This window comes from Gekko japonicus, unplaced genomic scaffold (assembly GCF_001447785.1).
Source record: "Gekko japonicus isolate JY-2015 unplaced genomic scaffold, Gekko_japonicus_V1.1 scaffold2788, whole genome shotgun sequence".
Taxonomy (NCBI): Eukaryota; Metazoa; Chordata; class Lepidosauria; order Squamata; family Gekkonidae; genus Gekko; species Gekko japonicus.
Genome location: NW_015170358.1, coordinates 168,664 through 191,951, shown reverse-complemented (window position 1 = coordinate 191,951; position 23,288 = coordinate 168,664). Strand labels below are relative to the sequence as shown.

Below are 23,288 nucleotides of genomic sequence, written 5' to 3'. Positions count from 1 at the left end.
CCACCTAATGCTGACGGTGTGATAGACACTCACACTGTGGTACAAAACAATCCCCAAAATATGATATTGATTTTGGGGTATTTATTAACCCCAGCCTATTAAATGTGTTCAGGGTAAAAAAAAATTTCCTCATGAGCTTTTCCTCCTCAGAAAACAATGCTCCAATACAACCTCTTGTGTTAATCTGAAAAACATCTTCCTCACCACAGAGGAAGATACTCCAGACCAACAACATACCTTACAAGTTTTTGTATTAATAAAATTATTTTTGTCTCATGTGAAAGTGTGCATTTTACAATGGCTAAACACCAGGAGCATGAAAACAATGTCTTTCTGGCACCAGAAACACACACCATCGGGAGTCCCTTTTCTACCCCAAAATACATTGGAATTTGGTGGGCAATAGAAATATATCCCAGAATACAATCAGGTCACACGGGCTGGAAAATGCGAAAATGCGGGGTGGAAGCGTGGCTGTTTGCCCTGGGGCAAACTAACGCGTGACTGCGCAATCAGACGTCCGGTTGAGGTCCCGTCGAGGTCCCGTGGCTAGGGGGGAGGTGCTGATCACACGACAGGCAAAGAAGCGGGGTGGCGCGGCAAACGGGGTTGTTGGGGTTTTTTTACTTTTTTATACTGAAGTGTGCGCATGCTCCGTTGGGTGCTTGTGCGCATCCGTGGAGACTTGGGGAAAAAATGACCTGTTTGCGAGGGGACATGGGTGGGCGCCGGATGCCACCGGAAACGTGATCAGACGCCCGCCCTTGCTCCGCGGTTTCCGGAAACTAGTACCTCGGAGGTACTAGTTTTTTGCCCCGGATCTTCGGCGGGAAGCCTCGGGTGAGCCACGGAAGCTCTACGCTTCCCAGATGTGGCGGTGTGATCGCGCCCGGAAAATCCGCCTATCTTCTGTCTCTGTAGCGTGGCTAATGCTCTGTGTGACCGCAGCCAGTGTAAACTTTTTCAGAGTGCAGTCAAAGCACTAAAAATATTTTGTATTGATTCCCCCCCCCTTTTAAAAACGTGTATTTATCAAAAGAACCTTAGTGACTTCTGGATAATTTTTCAAGATCTAGAACATATGGGAAACTACTACAAATAAAGATGAAATGCAAACGTTCTACTGGGGAAAGACTGTGCGCAACCCTGACAGCTCTGTCAGCAATGTTCAAGAATGTTACTATGTAGCAACATTTTTAAAACAAACGTGTCATAGGTTAAGAAAAAGTGAATATAATCATGAGAAACTAGCCAATAGAAAAGCTTGAGAAAAGTTAAACCAGTTTCTGGTTTTAAAGGAAGAGAGGATGCAATGTTGACAGGGAACTACATTTATTTTTCTTACAGCCAAATGAGGAAATTAAACATCGCTGAGTGCAAAATACAGATTTCCATGTGACATTTAAAAATATATTTTAAAAAACTAACAAAAACTCTCAAGTTAAAGAAGCAAACATCAAAACTGAAATAACTGAGGAGAGAAGGACAGAATCCTTGCTGGCATTGTTTAAGAGATGAAGAATCTGGAAAAGAAACGAAAAGAGCACAGCAGAGATTGTTGCTGCAAAAAATCTAATCCTGATCAAACATGCAGAGTGTTTAGTCACAGCAAACAAGAACATCACTCTGTTAGAAAACCTTACACCCTTCCTAACCTTTTCTTTTTCGACTCCAGGTTTCACTAACATTTTAGAATGTAACTAATGTTGCTAGGTATTGCTTTCTTGATCAAGACCTTCAGTGTTCCAGATAGTTCAATGATCTGCAGAGTCTTTAACAACATAACCTGCAAAGTGATGCATAAAGTGTAAGGGGCTGGAGGGAATTTCACACTTAATCGATTTCTCTGAACAGCTTCTTTCTTTTAGGCCTACAGTCAAACTAGGCCTGTTCTTGTAACAGTGGGTTGTGATTGTTGAGCAAATAGGGTTAAGTGTAAGGGGCCGGAGGGAATTTCACACTTAATCAATTTCTCTGAAAAGCTTCTTTCTTTTAGGCCAAAGTCAAACTAGGCCTGTTCTTGTAACCGTGGGTTGTGATTGTTGAGCAAATAGGGTTGCCAGTTCTGTGTTGGGAAATACCTGGAGATTCCAGGGGTGGGACCTCAGGAGGGCGGGGTTTGGGGCATAGTGCCATAGAGTCCAACGTCCAAAGTGACCATTTTCTCAGGTGACATCTCTCAGTCGCCTGGAGATCAGTTGTAATAGCAGATCTCCAGCCGCTACCTGGAGGCTGGCAACCCTACGAGCAAAGGATCATTTTATAGCAGTACAACAAACTATTCTGCTTTTTTTTATTAAAAAGATTGACCCACTGATGATGTACATTCCAGTGCAGAGGATGAAGAGGGCTCCCTTTAAGAAAAGACAGAGTATTGGACCAGCACTACTAGAAGTGTGTGTGTGTTTTTTTTTAAGAAATGCATGAGTGGCTAAAGCAGCACTAGAAGTGTGTGTGTGTTTTTTTTAAGAAATGCATGAGTGGCTAAACATTTGGCCTCTCTAAAACTTCTGGAACAAGACCAGACATAGAGGAATTGTTGAATACGTTGCTCATCACTGGTGATAATCACTCTAACTGCCTGGCATGTGCTTGTGCCAACAACAATGGGCCACATTAGAGTTCGGCATCATTGGCTGTGCTTCTGAAGTTGGGGGTGGGGGGGGGTTAGCTTGGCCCTTTGCGTTGCTGCTAAAACATGACCACCCTACTCTTTGTTGCATGGCAATTGCTGTCAAACTAACTGTATCCGGCACACAACTAGGACAGAGGAGTGCTTCTGTATTCCTAGAAATGCATTAACTCTATGAGCCCTAGCAGTGAATAGTACTTTTTAAAGCAGAAGTTTTTAATGGCTTATTGTCCAAATGAATAAGGTTAATGCATTTGCATACCGGAAGTGTTTGATTATTACAGTCTTATGTCTTGTTTCTATGAGCTAGCATAGCATTTTATAGGACTGGGTGTCAAATAAGACTGGGACTAGAGCATGGTAAGATGTATGGTAGGCTCTGTTCATTTGCCAAGACTTTTATGCTATTTCTGGCTGATAGTAAGCCAGTCTGGGTGGGAGATATGATCAGACTTCCCAATCAATAAAAGTAGGTGGAATTTCTTGCTTCTTTTGAATCCTTATCACAACATATATTGCACTAGCACATAAGTGGCTAGGACTGAATGTTTCTACAGCAACACTAATGTAACTCTGTAGGATATTATGCTGGTATTACAGCAATATACCAGCATCCAAAGCAAAACTTATTACAGGTTCAGTATGCCCATTTTCAATGGAGCAAAATTTGTTCATGACCTTAAAATTATCCAACAGTTTCAGTTTACTCTTGGAAAAGAAGCAATCCCATATTTTATGACACAGATTTAATGCTTAATTTTATCTTTTAAAAGTCACTTTTGTCCAATGAAAATGATCATATAATCCTAATGTATTTATCATCCAGGGATTTTTGTCAAGATAGAAAAATCGCTACATTTTAAAAAAATATTTACTTCCTGATAAGTGGTTATGTATGATCTAGATGCACTATTACATTCTCGGCTCATCACACCATTGCAATTATAAAAGGGAAAAAAGAATTAGCTAAGATCTATTTATAAGATCTGAGGTTATAAATAATTTGAAATGCATGCAGGAGATAAGAGAAATTATGATTCCTTTTCCGATAAATAAGTAATATTTAGTCATAAACTACAAATCAGTTTAAGACAATCGTGCAAACTCTTATCTTTTGAGCATCCCAGGCACACACACACACACACACACGCAGAGAGAGAGAGAGAGAGAGAGAGAGAGAGAGAGAGAGCGCTCAACATGGTCTTTAAAGTCACTGGCAGAGAGATTAGGCGCCATGCTCAGAAAATGGTAGTAAACCAAGCAATCATCTTACAACAGGAAAGGTTCAGCCAATGAGTGGGCGTTTCACTGGAATGTTGAAATGAACTAAAGGCAACATAAAAGATTGGAATAAGATTATAGAAAGAAAGCGCTTAAGAGACACAAACTGTCATTAAAATATGATTCAACAAAGCAACCTTCCTTCATTGGTGAACAACAGCATTAACAACATCTGCTAAGTTCAAGTCAAATTTCAGTAACGAATACTTAACAGTCACAGTAAAACTTCCATTATTTGAAACTCCATTATCCAAAGCTCATGCATTAGAACAGTCAAGTTGCTATGGGTCAAAGTAAACAATACTTCCATTTATTTCAGGATACCTTTGCACATGTATCAGCCTCGGGAAGAATCCACATTTAGTTTGGAAAACTGTATCTCCAGTGGTTGTGCTTTTCGGATGATGCCTAAATTTAGTAGCCCAAATGATGTGCAGTACCAAAAATTAATAAAAGTTCACACTTGTATATACATTCCAGAAAGCATTGTTTTAAAAATGGCTTTCTACAGAACTGAAATTCTGATTATTCTCACCACATTTGATTAAATAAGGTTGATAGTTATTCCAACTCTTATGACACATTTTAACTGGCAGTAAAAATGACCAGTCTAATCAATGACAGCCTTTATCCTGTTCACATCTGCCAAAATTATTTGGTATATGTATAGGAGGCAGCTGTTTATATTAGGCAGTTCAACACGCACTCCTTTCTGCACTTTTCAGCTACCCATTAATATGAAGATCATGGCATATAGTTTCCTACTGTCTAGTTAACCATAGCTGTGTACTACTGTGAATAATGTGCGTGACTTTTCTACTACTATTTCTGTAACTGGCAAGCCTGTTTTGGGGAAAAAACTATCACAAGTCAGGAGCTTGTTTTATAGCCAGTTGATAAACAAACTTATATAAACATGGGTTGAGTATAAAATGCAGACAAAATTTTGATCTGCATTTGTAAATTTGAAAGATTTTATTTTAATTTGGATGAGGCTTGGACCTTTGAAACCTTTGCAATTTCTATCAGGATGAGTCACATTTGGTATGCAGTAGCCAATTCAAAGTCCTGGCTTCCCCCCCTGAGCAATTGCTTGATGTGCAAAAAACTGAATGAAGTATATAGACACAATGTGCCAAGTGGATCATAAAGAAGTTAACTTACAGTTAGAAGAAATAGATGACATTAAATAAAAACAATATGGAATATAACCTGTTGTTCCCTAACATACCAGGTCTATAAAAACATTCTTACATGTAAACAAGTCCTTAATAATGATATAGTACTTAAGAAGAGCCACTGCAACTGTTCATTAAAAAAGAACTTACTTTCAAGTAAGTGTGCTGAGCTAGCAGCAGCAATGTATGGGGCCTCAACTTCCAAATAAGTGTGCTTAAGATGAAGGTGCAAGATGAAATGACATGTCATACTTAATAACAACCCAATGTATCAAGGCAGGGCTATTTTGGGGCAGGAACGCACAGGAACGGAGTTCCAGCTGGCTCCCCAGTTGGCCACGCCCAGCATTAACTCATTAGCATAATAGGCCACACCCAACAGCAGAAACTAATTAGGATTGGCTACATTAGGGGTGTGTGGCCTAACATGCAAAGGAGTTCCTGCTACAAAAAAAGGCCCTGGGTTTTGACAGCAAAGAAGGTAAACAGAATAACAAGCAAAAGGTGGATGTGGCTGGATAACCACACTTCTGGTAACATGTGGGTGCGGCCTAATGTGCTAATGAGCTGTGCTGTCAGGGGTGTGGCCCAATATGCTAATGAGTTCCTGCTGTTGGGTGTGGCCTATTATGCTAATGAGTTCCTGCTGGGCTTTTTTTTCAAAAAGAGCCCTGTATCAAGGGATGACTGAGGACAACCCTTATAAAGTGTAAACTGCAGGAGAGACATGTTTCTTCTTGGCTGTCATTGCTGGCCTTTTATTCACCAAGGCATATGTATTCTGTTCAGTGGAAAGCAAGTTTTGTTGCTTTTTCACAATGCAACTGAAAATCCAGAGGCAAACTCTTCTGGATCATGTACCAACACTTACTTTTTCTTTAACCAAAGACAAAATAGTTTCACAAAGATTAACTGCTGTGCCACTCTAGGAACCTCTTAAGATGTGTGCAAACTGCTTGCAAACAAGACACTGGGATTTTTCATAGGTTTTCTCACAGCAGCTCTCCTGCATCAGATGCTTCTGAAAGTTATAAGTGGCACAACAGGGCTGCTTATCAGGAAGTGTTGGAAGCTGCACTGTGTGCACTCTATATGGAGTTTTTTTACTCTATATATTTTACTCTATATGGAGGCATACTGCTACCACTTATTTCTAATGAGAGATAACATTGGGATAGAATGAAATTCTGGTTCTGAAAGACTTCAATTGATCAAGGATTTGATTATAATCCTGGCTGAAAAAATTACTCCTGAATCACAAGTACTATACTGCTTTCTATTTAGGAATATCCCACATGTCCCCTGGAAATCTTTACCAGGCTTCCAAAAAGAAAAAAAAATGCTATGCTTTTAAGTACTTCTAATTAAAGTCAAATATGGCTTTTAAAAACACCATGTACAGTATTACAATTACTATAGAAAATTCCAAGCAGGTGTAAATACCCAGTGTTAGTTATTACCTGTCAGGGCCACAACCCCAATTCTACAATTTCACCAGTGCCTACACTTATCCTGTAAGTGAACTACCAAGTCAGTTTCAAGATCTCTCAGTTTACATGTCTCTCTTTGAATTAATTTCATATATTAATTATTTTACTACAACATTTTATAAAAGTGGATTATCTGGGTGAGGGTTAGTCATAGGATTTTATAAGTTATCATAGAAGTAGGTCTCATCAATATCAGTTATATGCAGTCTACTAGTATAACTGATGTAACCTCTGGGTGATTTGGGGAAAAAATAAAATAAATATAGGCTATTTATTAAACATTTCTTTAATCTACCTTCTTTAAGTAACCTTCAACTCAACTAAGATTTGCTCTTTGATTTTATTCATAAATATGACAATGTAGGCCCCTGTGTTTACAAAGGATATCCCAAAGAGGAATTAAAAAGGCATTATTAGAAGTACTTTTTTTTTTAAGCTATGCAAGTAAACATATTTTGTAGCCCCATAGCACAAGTAAAGCAAAAGAGGAAAGGAAAAATAAAGAATGTGCCATACTCAGGTTTCAAAAACCAGTCTTGCTGCTGATTCAGAAATGTATGAAAGACCTTTCTTTCACAGTCTAATACAAGATAAAATGTAAACAAACAAATATAAAAACCTGGTTATAATGGGAAATAGAAAAAAGGGGGGAAAACTATAAAACGAATCCTTCATGTTGTCGCCATAGTTTAGAAATGTATCTGGACACTGACCTTCACGATATAACAAAAAAAGTCTGAAATGACCTAAAGACTGTAATATTGATCTTGGGACTCTTGGCTCATTAGAAACACCTACTGAATTGTAATGTGCAAGTATAATCAGAAGGGCTGCTTGTTTTGGAAATCTGAAAGGCACAACAAAGCTTCAGGAAAAAAAATTCAAATCCTTAAGAACTTTTTCACCAGTTCAAGGACATTTTCACAAGATAGCTCCACATCCCGGTAAATATGGGCAAGCAACTCTTGAAGTGCACATAGGAATGGCACACCGAAGGTTAGGAGTTCATACAAGTAGGTATAGTTGTATGCATTGTCCCTGAAATGAAGACTGGTAGAGTGCAGAAAACCATGCATCCAGTTAGAGAGGCGTCTCGGAAGGTCAAGCAGATCCCTTGTCACCTTAAGAGGCCAGCTTAGAGCTTTCCGAAAGAATGAAGTCAGGATACCTGGTGGTTGGGCCTCTGGGTTGCTTTTGGCAGCAAAAGTACATTCTGTGGTGGTTTTCGCAGACGTGGGCTCCTCTTCCCTCCACAATTCCACTTCCGCCTTTAAAGGGAAATATTTAAACATCATACCTAGCGCCACAACTTCAAGCCTAAGGACATACCTTTACAAGATTCTTGAAAAACAAAGGAAAGTACAATGGCTGGATAACAGACCCCTGATGCTTCCCCACTCCCAGGCAGATTTTCCCACCAAAAATATACCCCCGTGAAATGGCACATGAGGCAAAATTAACTTTCAAAACAAGAATTAAGATTTTATTGAATAGGTAGGGAAGACAAATAGACGATAGATGATAGTCAAAGTATATAAGTTCTGAGGTAAAATGTTATACTATTGACCAGAGGCCATTTCGGGGGGGGAATGCGGGGGAACATAGTTCCCCCGGGTGAGGTGCAGGGGGGCGGAGCACATGACGAAGCCCCGCCCCCTGCTTCCGGCCGCCCCGCTTCCAGCCCTCATTCAGCCAGGAGGAGGCAGGAGAAGAGGGAGGGTAAGTTGCTTCCTCCCCGCCTCTCCCCACCCCTGCCTGCCTGGGGCCAGGGAGGGCCTTGGCGGGGCTTCCTCGCACTCCCACTGGCCTTGCAGGTCCACCGCCGGGCCCCTGATGTCAGGGGGTGTGGCATATGCTAATGAGTTATGCTAATGAGTTCCCCTAGCTCTTTTTCTACGAAATGACCCCTGCTATTGACAGAATCTTCAAATCATACAAGAGAGTGTATTTGTAGTTTAGTTACAAGATTTTCCCATTCTTATCAGTGAAAGGTACTTTTCTTAGTACAGTCCAGCACAAACACTGGCTCTTAATAATGTTTCTTTGCAAGTTCAGTTCTTGCTTAAAGATTCTAGATTTCTCCCCTTAGAAATCTGGTTTCTCCCTTCAGATATTACGACTGGTTTCTCCCTTCAGATATTACGACCTTCTACTATCTCTTGAGATGTCCAAAGTCTAATCTCTCTACTACAGACCCAGGTTCCCCTTAGAGCAACCCATATTCACTGTAGGAATTCTTCTTCTTTTTCCTATGAAGTAATAATAACTCTTCCTATTTGGCTTGATTGGGACTTTCAACCTAACTGGCCCAGTCAACTCTTGCCAAATCTATTTTCCAGTAATATTGTCTGAGTAAAACAGTTTTCTTAACTTCCTGGACTAGAATAACCATTCCCGTGCAGAGTAGATCAAATACTGATAGGGCAAAGGAGTAGCTTCTCCTCTCTCTATAAAGGGACCTTTTCTGACTAACCCTGTTAGAAAATTGACTCCTGTTATAGACAACTGTTTTAAGACACCAGACGACTGCTGGCAGACTGACTCCCCCCCCCAAAAAACAGCTGATGGTATACTGTCTCTCAGGTGATGCTGGCCAATCAGAGAATGTGTAGAGCAGCCAATCAAATAAGCTCTTCACTCCAGGGAAGATTAACTCCTCATATCCCAGCTTCTCTGAAACAAGCAGCGTTTTAAAAGCTGCTTTCCCTGCAATCCAACACAGGCTGTTATCATGCCGTTCCATGCTGTTTTCTGTGTTGTTTTTTTAATCCCAACTCAATATTATCAGGGTTTATTGCGCAGCTGCTGTCTCTACCTAGCACCAAAGAGGTGGCAGGGCAAAGATGGACCCTTAAACTCTTCCTCCACCCCACCCTCACATGCAGGGTCCACTCAGCTGGGCTGTCTGGTGTCTTATTTCTGCTGGCTGGGGAGAAGCCTGCCCCAATTCCTCTGACCTCGGCCAAGGGAGGGATCTCTGGAGTGGCACTGTACCACTTTATGCTTGTGACAGTGGAGTTTTTATGCTGTCTGTATTGTTTTTAGTGACTTGTGCCAACCACTCAGTTCAGAAGATCGAAGGACAATTCTCTCTCAGGCACGGAGAGGGCAATTGTTGTTAATTTACCCCTCCTGCTGCAGATTCATGCTTTGCCTCCTATGATGCTCACAAAGGTCCACTGATCCCCAGGAACCATATTTCCAGTTGAGAAGGACTGGGATGTTAGAGGGAGAGGAAAGTGGAAATCTACAAGGTCAGTTTTGCAAGCAGATCTTGTTAGATACAAGCCACTGTGCATTGTATTTGGCACCAGAAACTTTTTATAAAGTGCAACAGATAAATTATATTTAAATAACTAAACCAAAGAATTTATTAATTTCACATACTTGTTTCACTCACACGTGAGATTGGCTGACAATAAAAACCTTTGAGGTGAGGGGCCACTAAGGACAAGATATTTTCCACTGCTGTGTCTTATTCAGGCAGTGTTCACCGTGCAACCAAATCTGTTGACCTTTCAGCACGAGGCTAAACATTATGTTTTTGTCCAGGTATTTGTTTTCTGTTAATATTTGTGGGCTCATATATATTTCTGCTTATAACCAACATCTGCTGTTCCTTGTGTATTTTAACTGCTGCTAAGCATCCCACCAATTAGCTTTTTAGTTTAATTTTAGGCTGCCATTTAATCTTAAATTTCTAGTAACACATTTTATTGAACTTTAATTTTAGCTCATTTGATTGGAGTTTTCCTATTTTTAACTATTTGGCCTAAGGATATATTCATGTGCCACTGCCTAATACTTGGTCAGATCATTGGTTTATCAAGTTTCAGCACTGTCTTTTCTGAAAACCAGATGTTCTCCAAGTTGTTGCAGATTATCAGGAGGAGGTCTTTCACATCACCTGCCATCCGATCCCTTTAACTCAAGATGCCAAGGACTGAACCTATGCCCTTCTTGGATGCAAAGCAGATACTCCCTCTACAGACCCACTCCTATGCAACAGGGGGCCAAAGTACATATTGCTGTTTTCAAAGAGTAGTGTCTGGGTTCCCCAGACTGAGCTTGGGTTACCCACACAAAATGGCTTCTTTAAAAAAAAAGAGAGAGAGAGAATCCAAATGGGCTCAGAATCGTGCTGCCATTTTCCCATGCTGGGAGGAGTTATTTCCCTGATTCTGTTGCTCCATGGGCACAGATAGTGCACGTGGAGCAACAAAATCAGGAAAACAGACCCCCAACATGGTTTTCATGTGGGAAAATAGCCTGGGGGGCGGGAGAGGCAGGAGCCCTTCCTCCCTTCACAGCACCATCCCGAGCCCATTTGGGCTCTTTTTGTTTAGAAGCCATCCCCCGCAGCTACTGTATGGCTGCAGAAAACCTGAGTTGGGTCCTAGAAACCTGGACCCAACTGTTTAAAAATACTAACATGTAGTTTGGCCTTGAGACACACCCTGAAAGGATTCACCTGGAATATCCCCTGAACAAGCACCAAGATACTGTTTGTGCTATTTCCATTCATTTCAATAGAGAGGATAATTTTAGGACCAAACTACATGTGATGCAGAGTTATGTTTCTTTCCCATGACTTTAAAAAAACCCTGAAAGGATTTTAAAGTTACAACAACAGAAGAGGAGCCAAGATGGGACAAACAGGGAACTCCTCAGTGCACTGATCTGTCATATGTAGACATATGCTGGTTGCTGTTTAGCTTCTGGGCACAATTCAAGTTGTTCATTATTACCTACCAAGCCCGTAACAGTTTGGGACCACAGTACATAAAGGACCACTATTTCTCACATGAATCTGCCTGCCAACTATGATAAACTATAGAAATATGCTATAGAGACGAAGTTATCCCCTTTTTTCTGCGAGTCTGCTGTTGTAGCATCCTGTACCTACACTGGTTCTGAAGAATTGGGGCAATATTTCTTTTTCCCTCCAGGCTTTTTTGTTGATTTTGTGAATAGGAGCGGAAGGAAATTCATTTTCTTACTTTTGTATGGCTTCGTTTTTATGATCCCCCTATGTTACCTCTTATGTTTTTCCTTGCACTGGTTTCAGATGCTACAGCGATTTGTTTTTTACTGTGAGTCGTTTAATCTTTTAAAAGTTTGTGTCTGGTACTTCCCTTAGGATGTATGTGCAAACAGACAGTAAATAATAAAAATACTTATATCTACACACATTCTTAAAATTCTCCTTTCTGGCTCCTCAAGCATGTAGCATTTGCATCCTTGAAACTCAAAAGATTCTTAAAGAAAGAACAGAAGGCTGTCTATGTGGACAATATATTGGAAAATAGACCTATTGAAAATGATAAACCCATCAAAATGTCATCTTTACTTTGTAGATTCAAGAATAGCAACCCCAATATTATTTTATACCTGGCAATTCATCTTTACACACACAGTACACTATAAATTGTACCTTTTAAGGCAGTAAAATATGACAGAGCAGTGGGTTAAAGGTTGTAAGTAAATGTCCGTAATGGGCCTCATACTGAATACACATTCCCTTGGCAAACAGATTTTCATTTCCTTGGGGTTGGGGGCTAGTCACACCATTCCTTGAGTTTAGTAGTATTCATAAGTCAACAGGATTACTTCTAATAAGGTGGCATAAAAATTTACTTAACCTTTTACAACCAATTCCAGCTTTTGGATATCAGTGGAATTTACATGTTTTGTAATACCATACATACCTTTTCATGAGTCTTTAACATAGCTCTCCTCTTCCTGTGTTTATTATTTGTTTTGCATTGTGCAAAGTGAGACTTGCAGTAAAATTTATCTGAAAAACACAAGTAATCGTATTCTTCACTTTTCTCAAAATGAAATCAAATTATAACTGACTGGGGAAAAAACTGGGTTCTTGAAAATATAGTGGTGGAATCCAAAAGGTTCAGTGCATACCCAAGGCCAACAAATTTATTCTTCAGTGATGCACTTTTTAAGTGTACTTTGCTATCTTCCTTCTGTCTTCTTGTATCACCACTAACAGCCTAACTGGACATGATGCAGAGTATACAAGATGAGGTTCTTCATTGGTTTTAAAAAGAAGAGTAAAGCAGCTGCAGGAGGGCCAAATTCAGCGGAGACTATGATGCAGAGGAGGGTGTAGCTATTTCACTACACGAGAAAGAGATACAGGTTGCCCAAGAAATACAGGTACCTGAATGTTTCCTCCATGAGGCAAATTGGCTGTTTTGGGGGCAGGACATTAATTAAATCAGGAAACCTATTAAACTCCCATTCCCATTGTGCCATTTTCTGGACCCAGTTTGCTTTCCCTTCCTCTCTGGTACTTTGATGTATTTTTTTTTAAAAAAACAACCTTAAAAACCCACAGAAGATCACCACCAAGGACTTCCTGTGCCCTGCCTACCTTGGCCCTATGCTGCAACACCACAGGTTACCTTCTCCCCATTGTCATTTTTTCCTTAATCAAGAACTGCAACTTAAAACCTGCTTATCTCAAAGACAGGGTATATTCATACTACATAGAACACACAGGATAAATTGCTACACTGAAGTACTTTGAATTTTTTTCTCTTGGCTCTCATGCTTCCCAGAGCCACCAGTTTGCATGGTGAAACAGTGTGATGACCTGGTTCATGTGAGCGCCTCCCTTCCCCCACCTTTTTTGGTTGTTTGAGGGGAAGAAACCTGTAAACCAGATCCATATGCTGGACAACTTGCTGGAGGGGGTATATACTTCACACTGTATATTCTCTGTATAATGAAGGAAAGTAGTAGTTCTCCACCGTGCAAACTAAGCAGTGCTAATGGAGCAAAGCAATGAGCTTAATCATTTATTTTTGAAAGTTTGCAATTTAAATTAACTTGAAGTTCTACTTTTCCCACTTGGCTTCTAGAGGAAACAGTCCCGTACCCAAATCCTATCATTTCTAAAATGCTAGGGTTTTTTGGTCCTCTCTCAAATGCAAGATAGATCTGCTATTGCATTTTTTAAAATTAGAATCAGGGGTCATTTCCTGCAGGAGCGCACAAGAGCGGAGCTCCGGCAGTAAAGAGTCCAGGGGGCGGGCACATGCAACAAGCCCCACCCCCTGCTCCCAGCAGCCCCAGGCCACGAGGAGCAAGACCAGGTAAGTTGAAGTGGGTGTTGCCTTCTGACACACTTCCGGTGATGTCAGGGGGTGTGGCATATGCAAATAAGTTATGCTAATGAGCTCCTGCACCTCTTTTTCTACAAAATGACCCCTGATTAGAATGATGTATGGATGGGAAGTGGCAAATGCATACAATGAGTTCTTCCTATCGAAATGATCAAAATAGGCCTCTCCCATACTGGCAGCTGTAATATTTTTCTAAATATAAATGTTCATTACTTCATTACCTTCTTCTGCATCGAAGGCATACATCGCCAGGCGGAGAGTAGACGCACATGTGGCACACTTGAAACATTCTCTGTGGAAAAAGTGGCCTTCTGCACTCAGCCGCTCCATGACATATACTCTTTTCTTGCAGAAACAGCAGATGTCACTCCCACCCATTGATTGGGGAAATTCTTTCTTCAGAGAACTCTGTAAATAAAATGTGCATATATGTGATATTCTAAAGCTATAGCATATGAAACTGCTTGACTAAATACCCCACTATTTTTTAAAAAAGAGATATACTTACAAGGTGGCCACGTCTGGACCAGTCAGTGCAATATTAGGGTTACATAACACATCGCCACAGTACTACACCGCACTGCATGCTAATATAATATAGGCCTTCACAAACAAGCTAAGAGTTGCTCACCAGGGGACATCCTTCTTTCATTACTCATTCGGAACTGCAAAAGGAAGGTCATAAAGCATCTGGCACACCTCAGTACATGGCAAACAGGCAGCATCTGATGGCTTAAAAGATGCATAGTCCTGCAACACCATGAGTAATGTAGTAGATTTGGATATTGGACGCCTAGGAAGCTCAGGCCACTGATAAATTATTCTCTTTCAGTCTAGCCTATTTCATAGGGATGTAAACAAGAACAAAAAAGCCCTAAACATCCATAGGAAATTAGTACTAACACAGCAGACATAACTGATGGAAATGCTTTTTGAAGCATTCTGCTTTATGAATCATAAATAAAAGATCTGGCCACCACAGTGCATTTCCTGATATGTCCTCTGTTCTGCTATAAGATGCTCTACATGAGGGTCAGCACTTGAATGTTTGGAAGATTGTCCAGAATGTAGAAGCTGGTGTGATTTCTGGAATCACAACAGAACTTTGCGAGTTTAACCACTTTGTTCTCAGGCTAAAGTCAAGATGCTGATTCTTATCCTTAAAGCCATTTATAGTTTAGGCCTAAGATACCTGCGGGAGTATCATAGAATGTTAGAGTTGGAAGGGACCTTGCAGGTCATCTCGTCCAGCCCCCTGCACTCTGCAGGAGCATAGCCAAAAGATAGCCCTACATACCTACAACATACCCGAAAGATGGTCGTCCAGCCTCCGCTTGAAAACATCCAGCGAAGGAGCATTCACCACCTCCCGAGGCAGACTGTTCCACTGCTCAACCACTCTTACAGTTAGGAAGTTTCTCCTGACATTTAGCCAGTAATGACTCCCTTGTAATTTCCACCCATTAGATCTAGTTTTGCAATTCAGAGCAAGAGAGAATAGATCTGCTCCGTCTTCTACATGACAGCCCTTCAAATACTTGAAGACTGCAATCATGTTCCCTCTAAGCCTTCTCTTTCCCAGGCTAAACATACCCAACTCTTTCAGCCTTTCCTCATAAGACTTGGATTCTAACCCTCTCACCATCCTGGTTACCCTCTTCTGGACACGCTCGAGCTTGTCAACATCCTTCGCAAAATGTGGTGCCCAGAACTGGACACAGTACTCCAGGTGAGGCCTGACCATAGCAGAATAGCTTCTTTCATATGTATCTTTTCACATTAGGATTTAGATAGAGATAATCTTTTGACAGTTAAAATTTTGCTACTATAGAGAGAGTTTTCTCAGTATACCTCCAAAGTAGAACCAGTTGCCTACTGAGGTTCATCAGATTTGGAACCTTTCAACATTTACTTAAATAATTTTTTTACTGCTATCTTAGAAAAAGATCCTACTGATTTCAATAGGTCTGGAATTTATCGAAAGTGAGAAGTACTGATTACATTGTGGTTTCTATATTTCACATAAACAATGTCAAAGTTTACCTTCTAACATTTAACTACATGTTAAGTTCTCTGCAGTTCACCACTCACTTTCCCATCCAAGCTTATATCCATGTAACTACATGACATTTTCAGTAACTGCAAGTGGTACACTTTAAAGAGCATAAAAACAATACAAATTTTCTTTTCACTAATACAGTAGCATCTGTGATCTATTACAGTAAAATGCAAGCAGAGAAGAAAAAATATGGAAGTGAAAAAGAAAAATTTCTCTAAGACATGCAATGACAGAATGTAGTGAGATTATATCCAAAAAGCAGCTGTCCAAAGCAACAATAATGGCTTTATCAAGATCTATTTCACAAATCATACTTTTAGGTCATTGATGTTGTTTCAAAGTTTACGATTAAAAATATATGCTAAAATCATTTTATATGTATAAAATATAAGTGGACACAAACTCAAGCTCACTAACAACCATGTATGTATTAAAAACGAGGGACAGGTCCTTTTCAGTGGCGGCTCCTATCTGGTGGAACGAGCTCCCGGAGGAGATCAGGTCCCTGCGGGACCTTATGCAGTTCCGCAGGGCCTGCAAGACGGAGCTCTTCTGCCAGGCTTTTGAGTAGGAGCCGCCACTGCCACCACCGCTCCACTATAGAGCGATACTGCCGGAGGGCCGGGTAATATCTGTTTGTGGCCCTAGCCCTCCCCTCCTGTTATACAAAATGTCAGGAGTTTTCTATTTGTGCATCTGATGGAACTGAATTTTAATTGTTTTAGCTTTTATATATTGTATGCACTTTGTGCCTTATATAAGCCGCTCTGAGCCCGTTCGCGGGGAGGGCGGGGTATAAATATAATAATTAAAAAAAGAATTGACCATTAAAACTGCAGAGATTACAAAGGGATCTGGAACCTAGTACATCCAACGAAGATTTTAAAGGTCAGTAATATAGTAATTTTGATGCTGGTTTGTTGGTGCCATGTTCATCAGTATTTTTATTTTCTCATTCTTTGTTGATGTAATTTAAAATATGTTGTGAGCTTCTATGAAAGCCACAGCTATGATGTGGAATAAGTACTTTTCTGAATAATGTCAATCAGCATAAACTGTAGAGGAGTACAGCATATTTTGGATATATCAGCAAGGTCACCATGGTATATCCCATGGAAGCTTGCTGGGTGACTTTGGACCAGTCACTTTGCGAGTCCAATCTACTCTACAGGGCTGTTGCTATGACAAGGAAAAATGCAGGAGGGGAGTATTATGTAAGCTGCTTTGGGTCCCCATTGGAGTCAAAGGTGGGGTTTACATATCTAAATAAATAAATTAACAACATCTTGTATTAATTAGGGTCTCCTTACACAATATGCGAAGTCAGAGAATCCCCAACCTGTGTGTCAAATCAGTTGTGGAGCACAGCAGCAGCATCCCCTGGGCAGAGGTGAGGAACCAGCAGCAAGACAAACCGCCCCCCCCCCCGCAGCCATTTTTTTTTTCTGATGAAAGCCGTATGGCATGGAAGGGAGAGAAGGCTGAAGCCCCTCCTGCTGCTGTCTTGTGCTCTAGAGATGATTTGGTTCCATGAACACGGTTCTTAAGGTGAGTCCTGGGTCAGACGTGAAATGAGAGATGACTCATATTTGCCATATTGTGTACACAGAGGGCACACCATTTAGCAATTTTAATCATGAACAAAATGCCTTGCCATGGTGATCACAGACCACCCCGGCATCTTTCTCCTTGTAGCTTAATACCTGACAGCTCTGATCAAAGGAAGGAAAAACTTGAGAAGCAGAAGAAGAATCAGGAGAAGAAGTAGCAGCTGCAGCAGCTTCATCCACTGGTTGGTTCTGAAGTCAACACAACATTAACAGAATTAAAAAAAAAAAGACTTAATTCCAATGAAACATACAATTAATCTGCACAGCTATGTCTTGAGATAAACTACCACTGTAAAGTATATGGACACTGGCTAGTATTCAGGAAGGTCCTTGACCTGTTGTACGGTGGGCTTAAACATGCTTAGGGCGGCTCATTCCTTTTAGTTTTGCACAGCACTACAAGCTGATTTTTAGAAATATACATGTCTTTACAAGAGTCCTAAATGCAGCCAAAATCAAGCAGAGAGTTAAAAACTGATCCAGGCTCTTAACCTCATATACCTTAAAAGCCACTAGCTGCAACAGAATTCCCCAAAAGGCCGCTCTTAAATTTAGCACGCTTATTCCATTAATTGAGGATTAAGCCTTACCATTTGTAAAGAGACAGACAGAGGTTTGGGCCTATGATCGTTCATGTACAGATTGACAAGAACTTCTGCCACAGCACCTATTCCGCGTGAAACCTTCCCTACAGTCATCTGACCAGCAAAGAAAGAGGGGGGGGGGAAGAAGTACATAATGGAAAGAATGAGAACTTGATTGAAGAAAAAGAAACAAGACAGTAATCTGAACACACCAGGTGATAAAACAGTGATAGGTTATAGAAAGACACAAGCATATTTAGAAGTGTAGTGTGATATTTCATGCACTGAACAGCCCAAGTCTCCATGCTTCTACCATCTCCCTCCTTTGCTCTAAAGTCAAAGTATTTAATAATGTAGGAACTATGAAGACATATAGAATATGTCCCTTTTCAGAAACACTTGCAAAAATAAATGTACAGTGATGAGCAGGAAGGGAGTGAGAAAATTAATTAGGCACTACTCCCATAGCTGTTCCACAGTCACTGTTCTTCACCCTAATAATCACCTCTAAAATAAACAGCATACTGCTGTCAAGAGTACGGTATCAGCACAAAATACTATAGTACACCAATTACTTCTAAATTGACCTATTCCACTGAATCATTTGGACAAGTTACTTGAATCCATTCACTGTTTTGCTAGTGCCCTTTCCTAGAGATTAAGCATCTGTCTGCCATGGTATATTGCACTGCCTTCCCTTGGGATAATGATACTCAGTGGCTCAGGAGCCACATGCATCTCTTTGACTGTGGCTCTTCTGAGCACGGTTCCACCAATATGTTTCAGGAATGTGGGCAAGACAGTTGCCTGGTGGAGCTTTGGTCGGCAGTTCATTCCCACTCTGAAACAACCACCATCCGAAAAACAGGGTAAATTGCAAGGCTCACTGAGGTGCAGGCCTCACCGCAGGGATGGAGGTTAATGTATCTCTTCTAGCTGATGGTGACTGTGAATGTAGCTTCCTGCAAACTGTGGCATTAGTAACACTGTCTTTATGAGGTTGACTGACTGAGGGGATGACATGATCGAGGTTCACAAGATCATGCACTCAGTGGCTCAGGAACCAACATGCATCTCTTTGACTGTGGCTCTTCTGAGCACGGTTCCACCAATATGGCACTGACCCCCATGTTTCAGGAATGTGGGCAAGATAGTTGCCTGGTGGAGCTTTGGTCGGCAGTTCATTCCCACTCTGAAACAACCACCGTCCGAAAAACAGGGTAAATTGCAAGGCTCCCTGAGGTGCAGGCCTCACTGCAGGGATGGAGGTTAATGTATCTCTTCTAGCTGATGGTGACTGTGAATGTAGCTTCCTGCAAACTGTGGCATTAGTAACACTGTCTTTATGAGGTTGACTGACTGAGGGGATGACATGATAACTGTGGGAGGGCTTCTAGTGTCCTGGCCCCAGTGGTGGACCTCCTGATGGCACCTGGTATTTTTGGCCACTGTGTAACAGAGTGTTGGACTGGATGGTCCATTGGCTTGATGCAACATTGGCTTCTCTTCTGTTCTCTTCTGTACCTCCACACCAGTGCCTTTGTAAAAATTTTGGTAAATGAACATCAGCAAAATGTAGCTCCAAGGCATCCAATATGGCCTGCTCCTGGTGGCAGTTATAACTCTGATTCTGAAAGATCTGCAATTGTTGTCTAACCTTCAAGGCTCTCAACAGTTTGGTGCCATGATACCTCAAGGCAGGCATGTAATGTTAACACAGGGTTGTTGAGAGTCACCATTGGCCCCTGGATGACTCTACTTGTACCTCCACACCAGTGCCTTTGTAAAAATTTTGGTAAATGAACATCAGCAAAATGTAGCTCCAAGGCATCCAATATGGCCTGCTCCTGGTGGCAGTTATAACTCTGATTCTGAAAGATCTGCAATTGTTGTCTAACCTTCAAGGCTCTCAACAGTTTGGTGCCATGATACCTCAAGGCAGGCATGTAATGTTAACACAGGGTTGTTGAGAGTCACCATTGGCCCCTGGATGACTCTACTGCCCACCCACTTTGATTCCAAACCATATATGTAATTTTGTATGTGTACCAATACTGGGCACATTTCTTACATCTGATGAAGTGGACTATAGTTCACAGAAACTTCATATCACAATAAGTCTTTAGTAAGTAAATCAGTGAAAAATCAGTTTAAGTTTACCCTTGTACATTTACCTAGCACAAAAGCAGGAGCAACTTGATTCTGTAGTGGTGCTGCATGAGAAGTACTGGGACTGAATTTGCTGGCATAGGTTCTAAAAAGATTATGTCATTGGCCATATAACACTCTTAATGTCTACAGTAGCAAAGTAGCATTTACAAAGGGACATTAGACGTCCCACCAGTACACTACCTGAACAGTGTTTAAAATGTCATTAAATCTAGCGGGGGAGGGGAAGTTCTAACTTCTGTTGAACTGCTAAAACAGATTAGCATTTCATTACCATGCATGTAAAGGGGGTGGAGCATCCTTTTACTACTTTGATAGATGATGGGTAAATATTAACTGCCCCCTTCTGTTCATAATATTAACAATGGTCTGTTGCTATACTGCTATCAATCAGGGATGAGGAGCTGAGACCAAGACTGACAAATAAAAGGGGGGGAGATTAGAAGTGGGGAGAGAAAAATGAAGGCATATCATGAAAGGAAGAGCAAAATTAAGGAGGATATATTGTGGGAAAGAGAGAGAGAGAGAGAGAGAGAGATTAAGAAAAGACACACTAACAGGGAAGATCTGACTGAGCAGACAAAACCATGGAGCCGGGTGGAAGAGGGAAACAGACTGCTGGAAAGAACAACCTTGCTAGGAGGCTGCATCCTGGCTGGACTTCCTTGCTCCAGTGTTGACCCGGTTGATGGTTTTATCAGGATATGCAAGTGTTTGCCTACCTGTAGTAAAGCAAAAGGGCATGGCAAGCAGAAAGCAGAGCTACTACAGTTTACTGTGCTCTGCTTTCCCTGCACCCCTAGAGGCTGCAGTGCAGAACTGCATTAGAAATAAAATAAACCAAGATGCATTCTGAATGGAGCATGACACCAGCTTCAGGGGCCCTCCAGCTGACTTGGGCCCAAGATTTTTGTCCTCCCAGTGTCCCCTGGTAGCCTTGAGTGAATATGTCCACCAGCTCTTAGATGTCAGGGCAAACACTGTCTAGCGTGAAGTAGCCCAAATATTATTATAGCTTCACATAGTTGCGGCCAACTTGCTTTAATCTGTTAGTCACAATGGTTCCTTCCCAGAATTAATGTTCTACAAGGCCAATGCATTATATTCTGCAAATGAAAGCTGAGCCAGAACATCCATTACAGTTCCAATAGAAGTTGTTCAAACATCTCAAGAAATGAGCCAGGCTTTTAATAATTTGGCACACATTTTCTCCCTATAAAACTTCCACAACTCTACAGTGAATGATGAATTCAAGAAACAGCATGATCCTTCAGCTCAATAAGCTTAAGTAAATATTTAAAAACAAAGACAGGCATTACTGGGTAAACAAAGGATGGGCAACTCACTACTCTAGCCAAATTCTAACCTTTGAAGTCAACTAGCATTTGGCATGCTGCCCCACCTACCAGAACAATCCATGTCAACCTTAATCAATCATAACGGCAACTGGTAGAGCAGCATACCTATGCTTATAAAGCTTTTTTAAAAGGAAAGCAAGAAAACATTAAGAACAACTCAATCAAAAAATGGGACAAACTTTGAGTGTCACATTTCTGGTCGAATGTCATATGATAAACCAAAACATCCTAGGGAAGGAGATTTTGTGAAAAACATTTTCCAACTGACCACCAAATTATAGGTTCAAAAAGGTGTAAGAAGTTGGGAATACGTCACATACCGCTCCATGATATGACAATTCTCTCTGGGCCACGTCAACCAGGGAAAATGGTGCAGGGAAAAAAGCCTTCTCCCACCACACTATAGCCCTGAAGTGAATCAGGCAACTGTGGTCTTTTTTTATTATTTATTTACTGTTCTGAGAATAGCAGAACCCAGATCTAACTCATTAAAAATGACTTCTGAAGTGAAAGTATGTATTTGTTCAGGGTATAACATCTATTTACATGTATATATCCCCTGCAGAACTTTGATTTTTTAAAAATATTGAAGAGGCAAAGCAGACAAATAATTAAGAGGGCAGAATGAACCACTGGTTTAAGAGTTAGGGCAGCATAATATACATATACATCCTAGCACCTGAAGCCACAACTTCTGGTTCTTGAAATTAGACTGCATTAGGACCTTACAGCAGTCTTGTTATTTGAGTCTTCTACTATCAGCTACAAGCAAAATTATAACTGAGAAATTTTCAAACCATGTTGTACAAGTTACTATTATTAAAATAAAGATATTCTGTGGCATGCTGACAAGGCTTCAAGTTTGCACACAAACATACAGAACTCTCCCTTTGATTTTCATTCACTGTGGGCTATACTAGTATCTAGTGAGGCAGACTCAGCATGGGTTCTGTAAGGGAAGATCCAGCTGAGCTCTGGGAAGTAGCAGGAAACAGAGCTGCTAGAGGGGTGAGTGTTTTTAATTTGCTTTCAGCTGCAGTGATTTAGTTGAGGGGACTGTGTCTGGGAGTGTGTGGGTGAGTTGTTGCAGAGTCCTGGCTGCTTGAGATAGGGTGAGAAAGGGGCATTGTTTGACTGTAATTGAGTGCTTGGGTGAATATGAATAGCTGCTGGCCACGCCCTCTGCTGGGGGAGGCTTCTATTTAAGGCAGCACCTCGCCAGAGGCACAAGCCTCTGGCATGAGCCAAAGGGCTCTTGGCCTGTGGCTCTTAGCCTAGGGACTCTTAGACTAGGGGCTCTGTAGGAAGCCCAGGAAGAGCCAGAAAGCCAGGGCCCTAGTTTCCTTGGGTTCCCAGTAAGGTAAGTAGACTTTTACAAGGAGAACCACATAAATACAAAGGGTTTTAAAGGGGGAATTATATATAAATATTATTTTAAAAGCAATTATGAAGCCAGAATGCCAGCAGGGGGTTGGGGGCTATCCAGTGTTTTGCATGGAGTGTCACATGTATGACTATCTGCCCACTGGACAGAAGTCTTGGGTGTGTGCCCGGTGCAAGGAGCTCCTGGTTCTCAGGGAACGGGTTTGCTCCCTTGAGGCCAAGGTGGCTGACCTGGAGAAGCAGAGACAATCAGTTAGGCGTATGGAGAAGACTCTCAGGGACTTGTTAGATATGTCCCACTCTGAATATGGCAGCTCCACTGCTGTCAGGGAGCATGAGGGTCAAGAGGAAACAAGGCACCATGCTGCAGATAAGGGGAATGTGCCCTCAGAAGGGACC

The 23,288-nt window shown here is 41.2% G+C and overlaps 1 protein-coding gene across 1 annotated transcript in view; it reads right to left on the bottom strand.

The window, feature by feature from the left end:
* Positions 1-1,325: 1,325 nt before the first annotated feature.
* MICAL2 (microtubule associated monooxygenase, calponin and LIM domain containing 2) overlaps positions 1,326-23,288 on the bottom strand; it is a 162,069-nt gene continuing 140,106 nt past the window's right edge. Inside the window, exons 22-28 of the mRNA XM_015418213.1 lie at positions 17,986-18,093; positions 17,489-17,584; positions 13,948-14,134; positions 12,290-12,378; positions 7,750-7,849; positions 3,906-3,958; positions 1,326-1,523 (exon numbers count right to left, since the gene is read on the bottom strand). Of these exons, the coding sequence (XP_015273699.1) occupies positions 3,918-3,958; positions 7,750-7,849; positions 12,290-12,378; positions 13,948-14,134; positions 17,489-17,584; positions 17,986-18,093 (621 nt within the window). The 3' untranslated portion in view covers positions 1,326-1,523; positions 3,906-3,917. The remainder of the gene's footprint in view (positions 1,524-3,905; positions 3,959-7,749; positions 7,850-12,289; positions 12,379-13,947; positions 14,135-17,488; positions 17,585-17,985; positions 18,094-23,288) is intronic.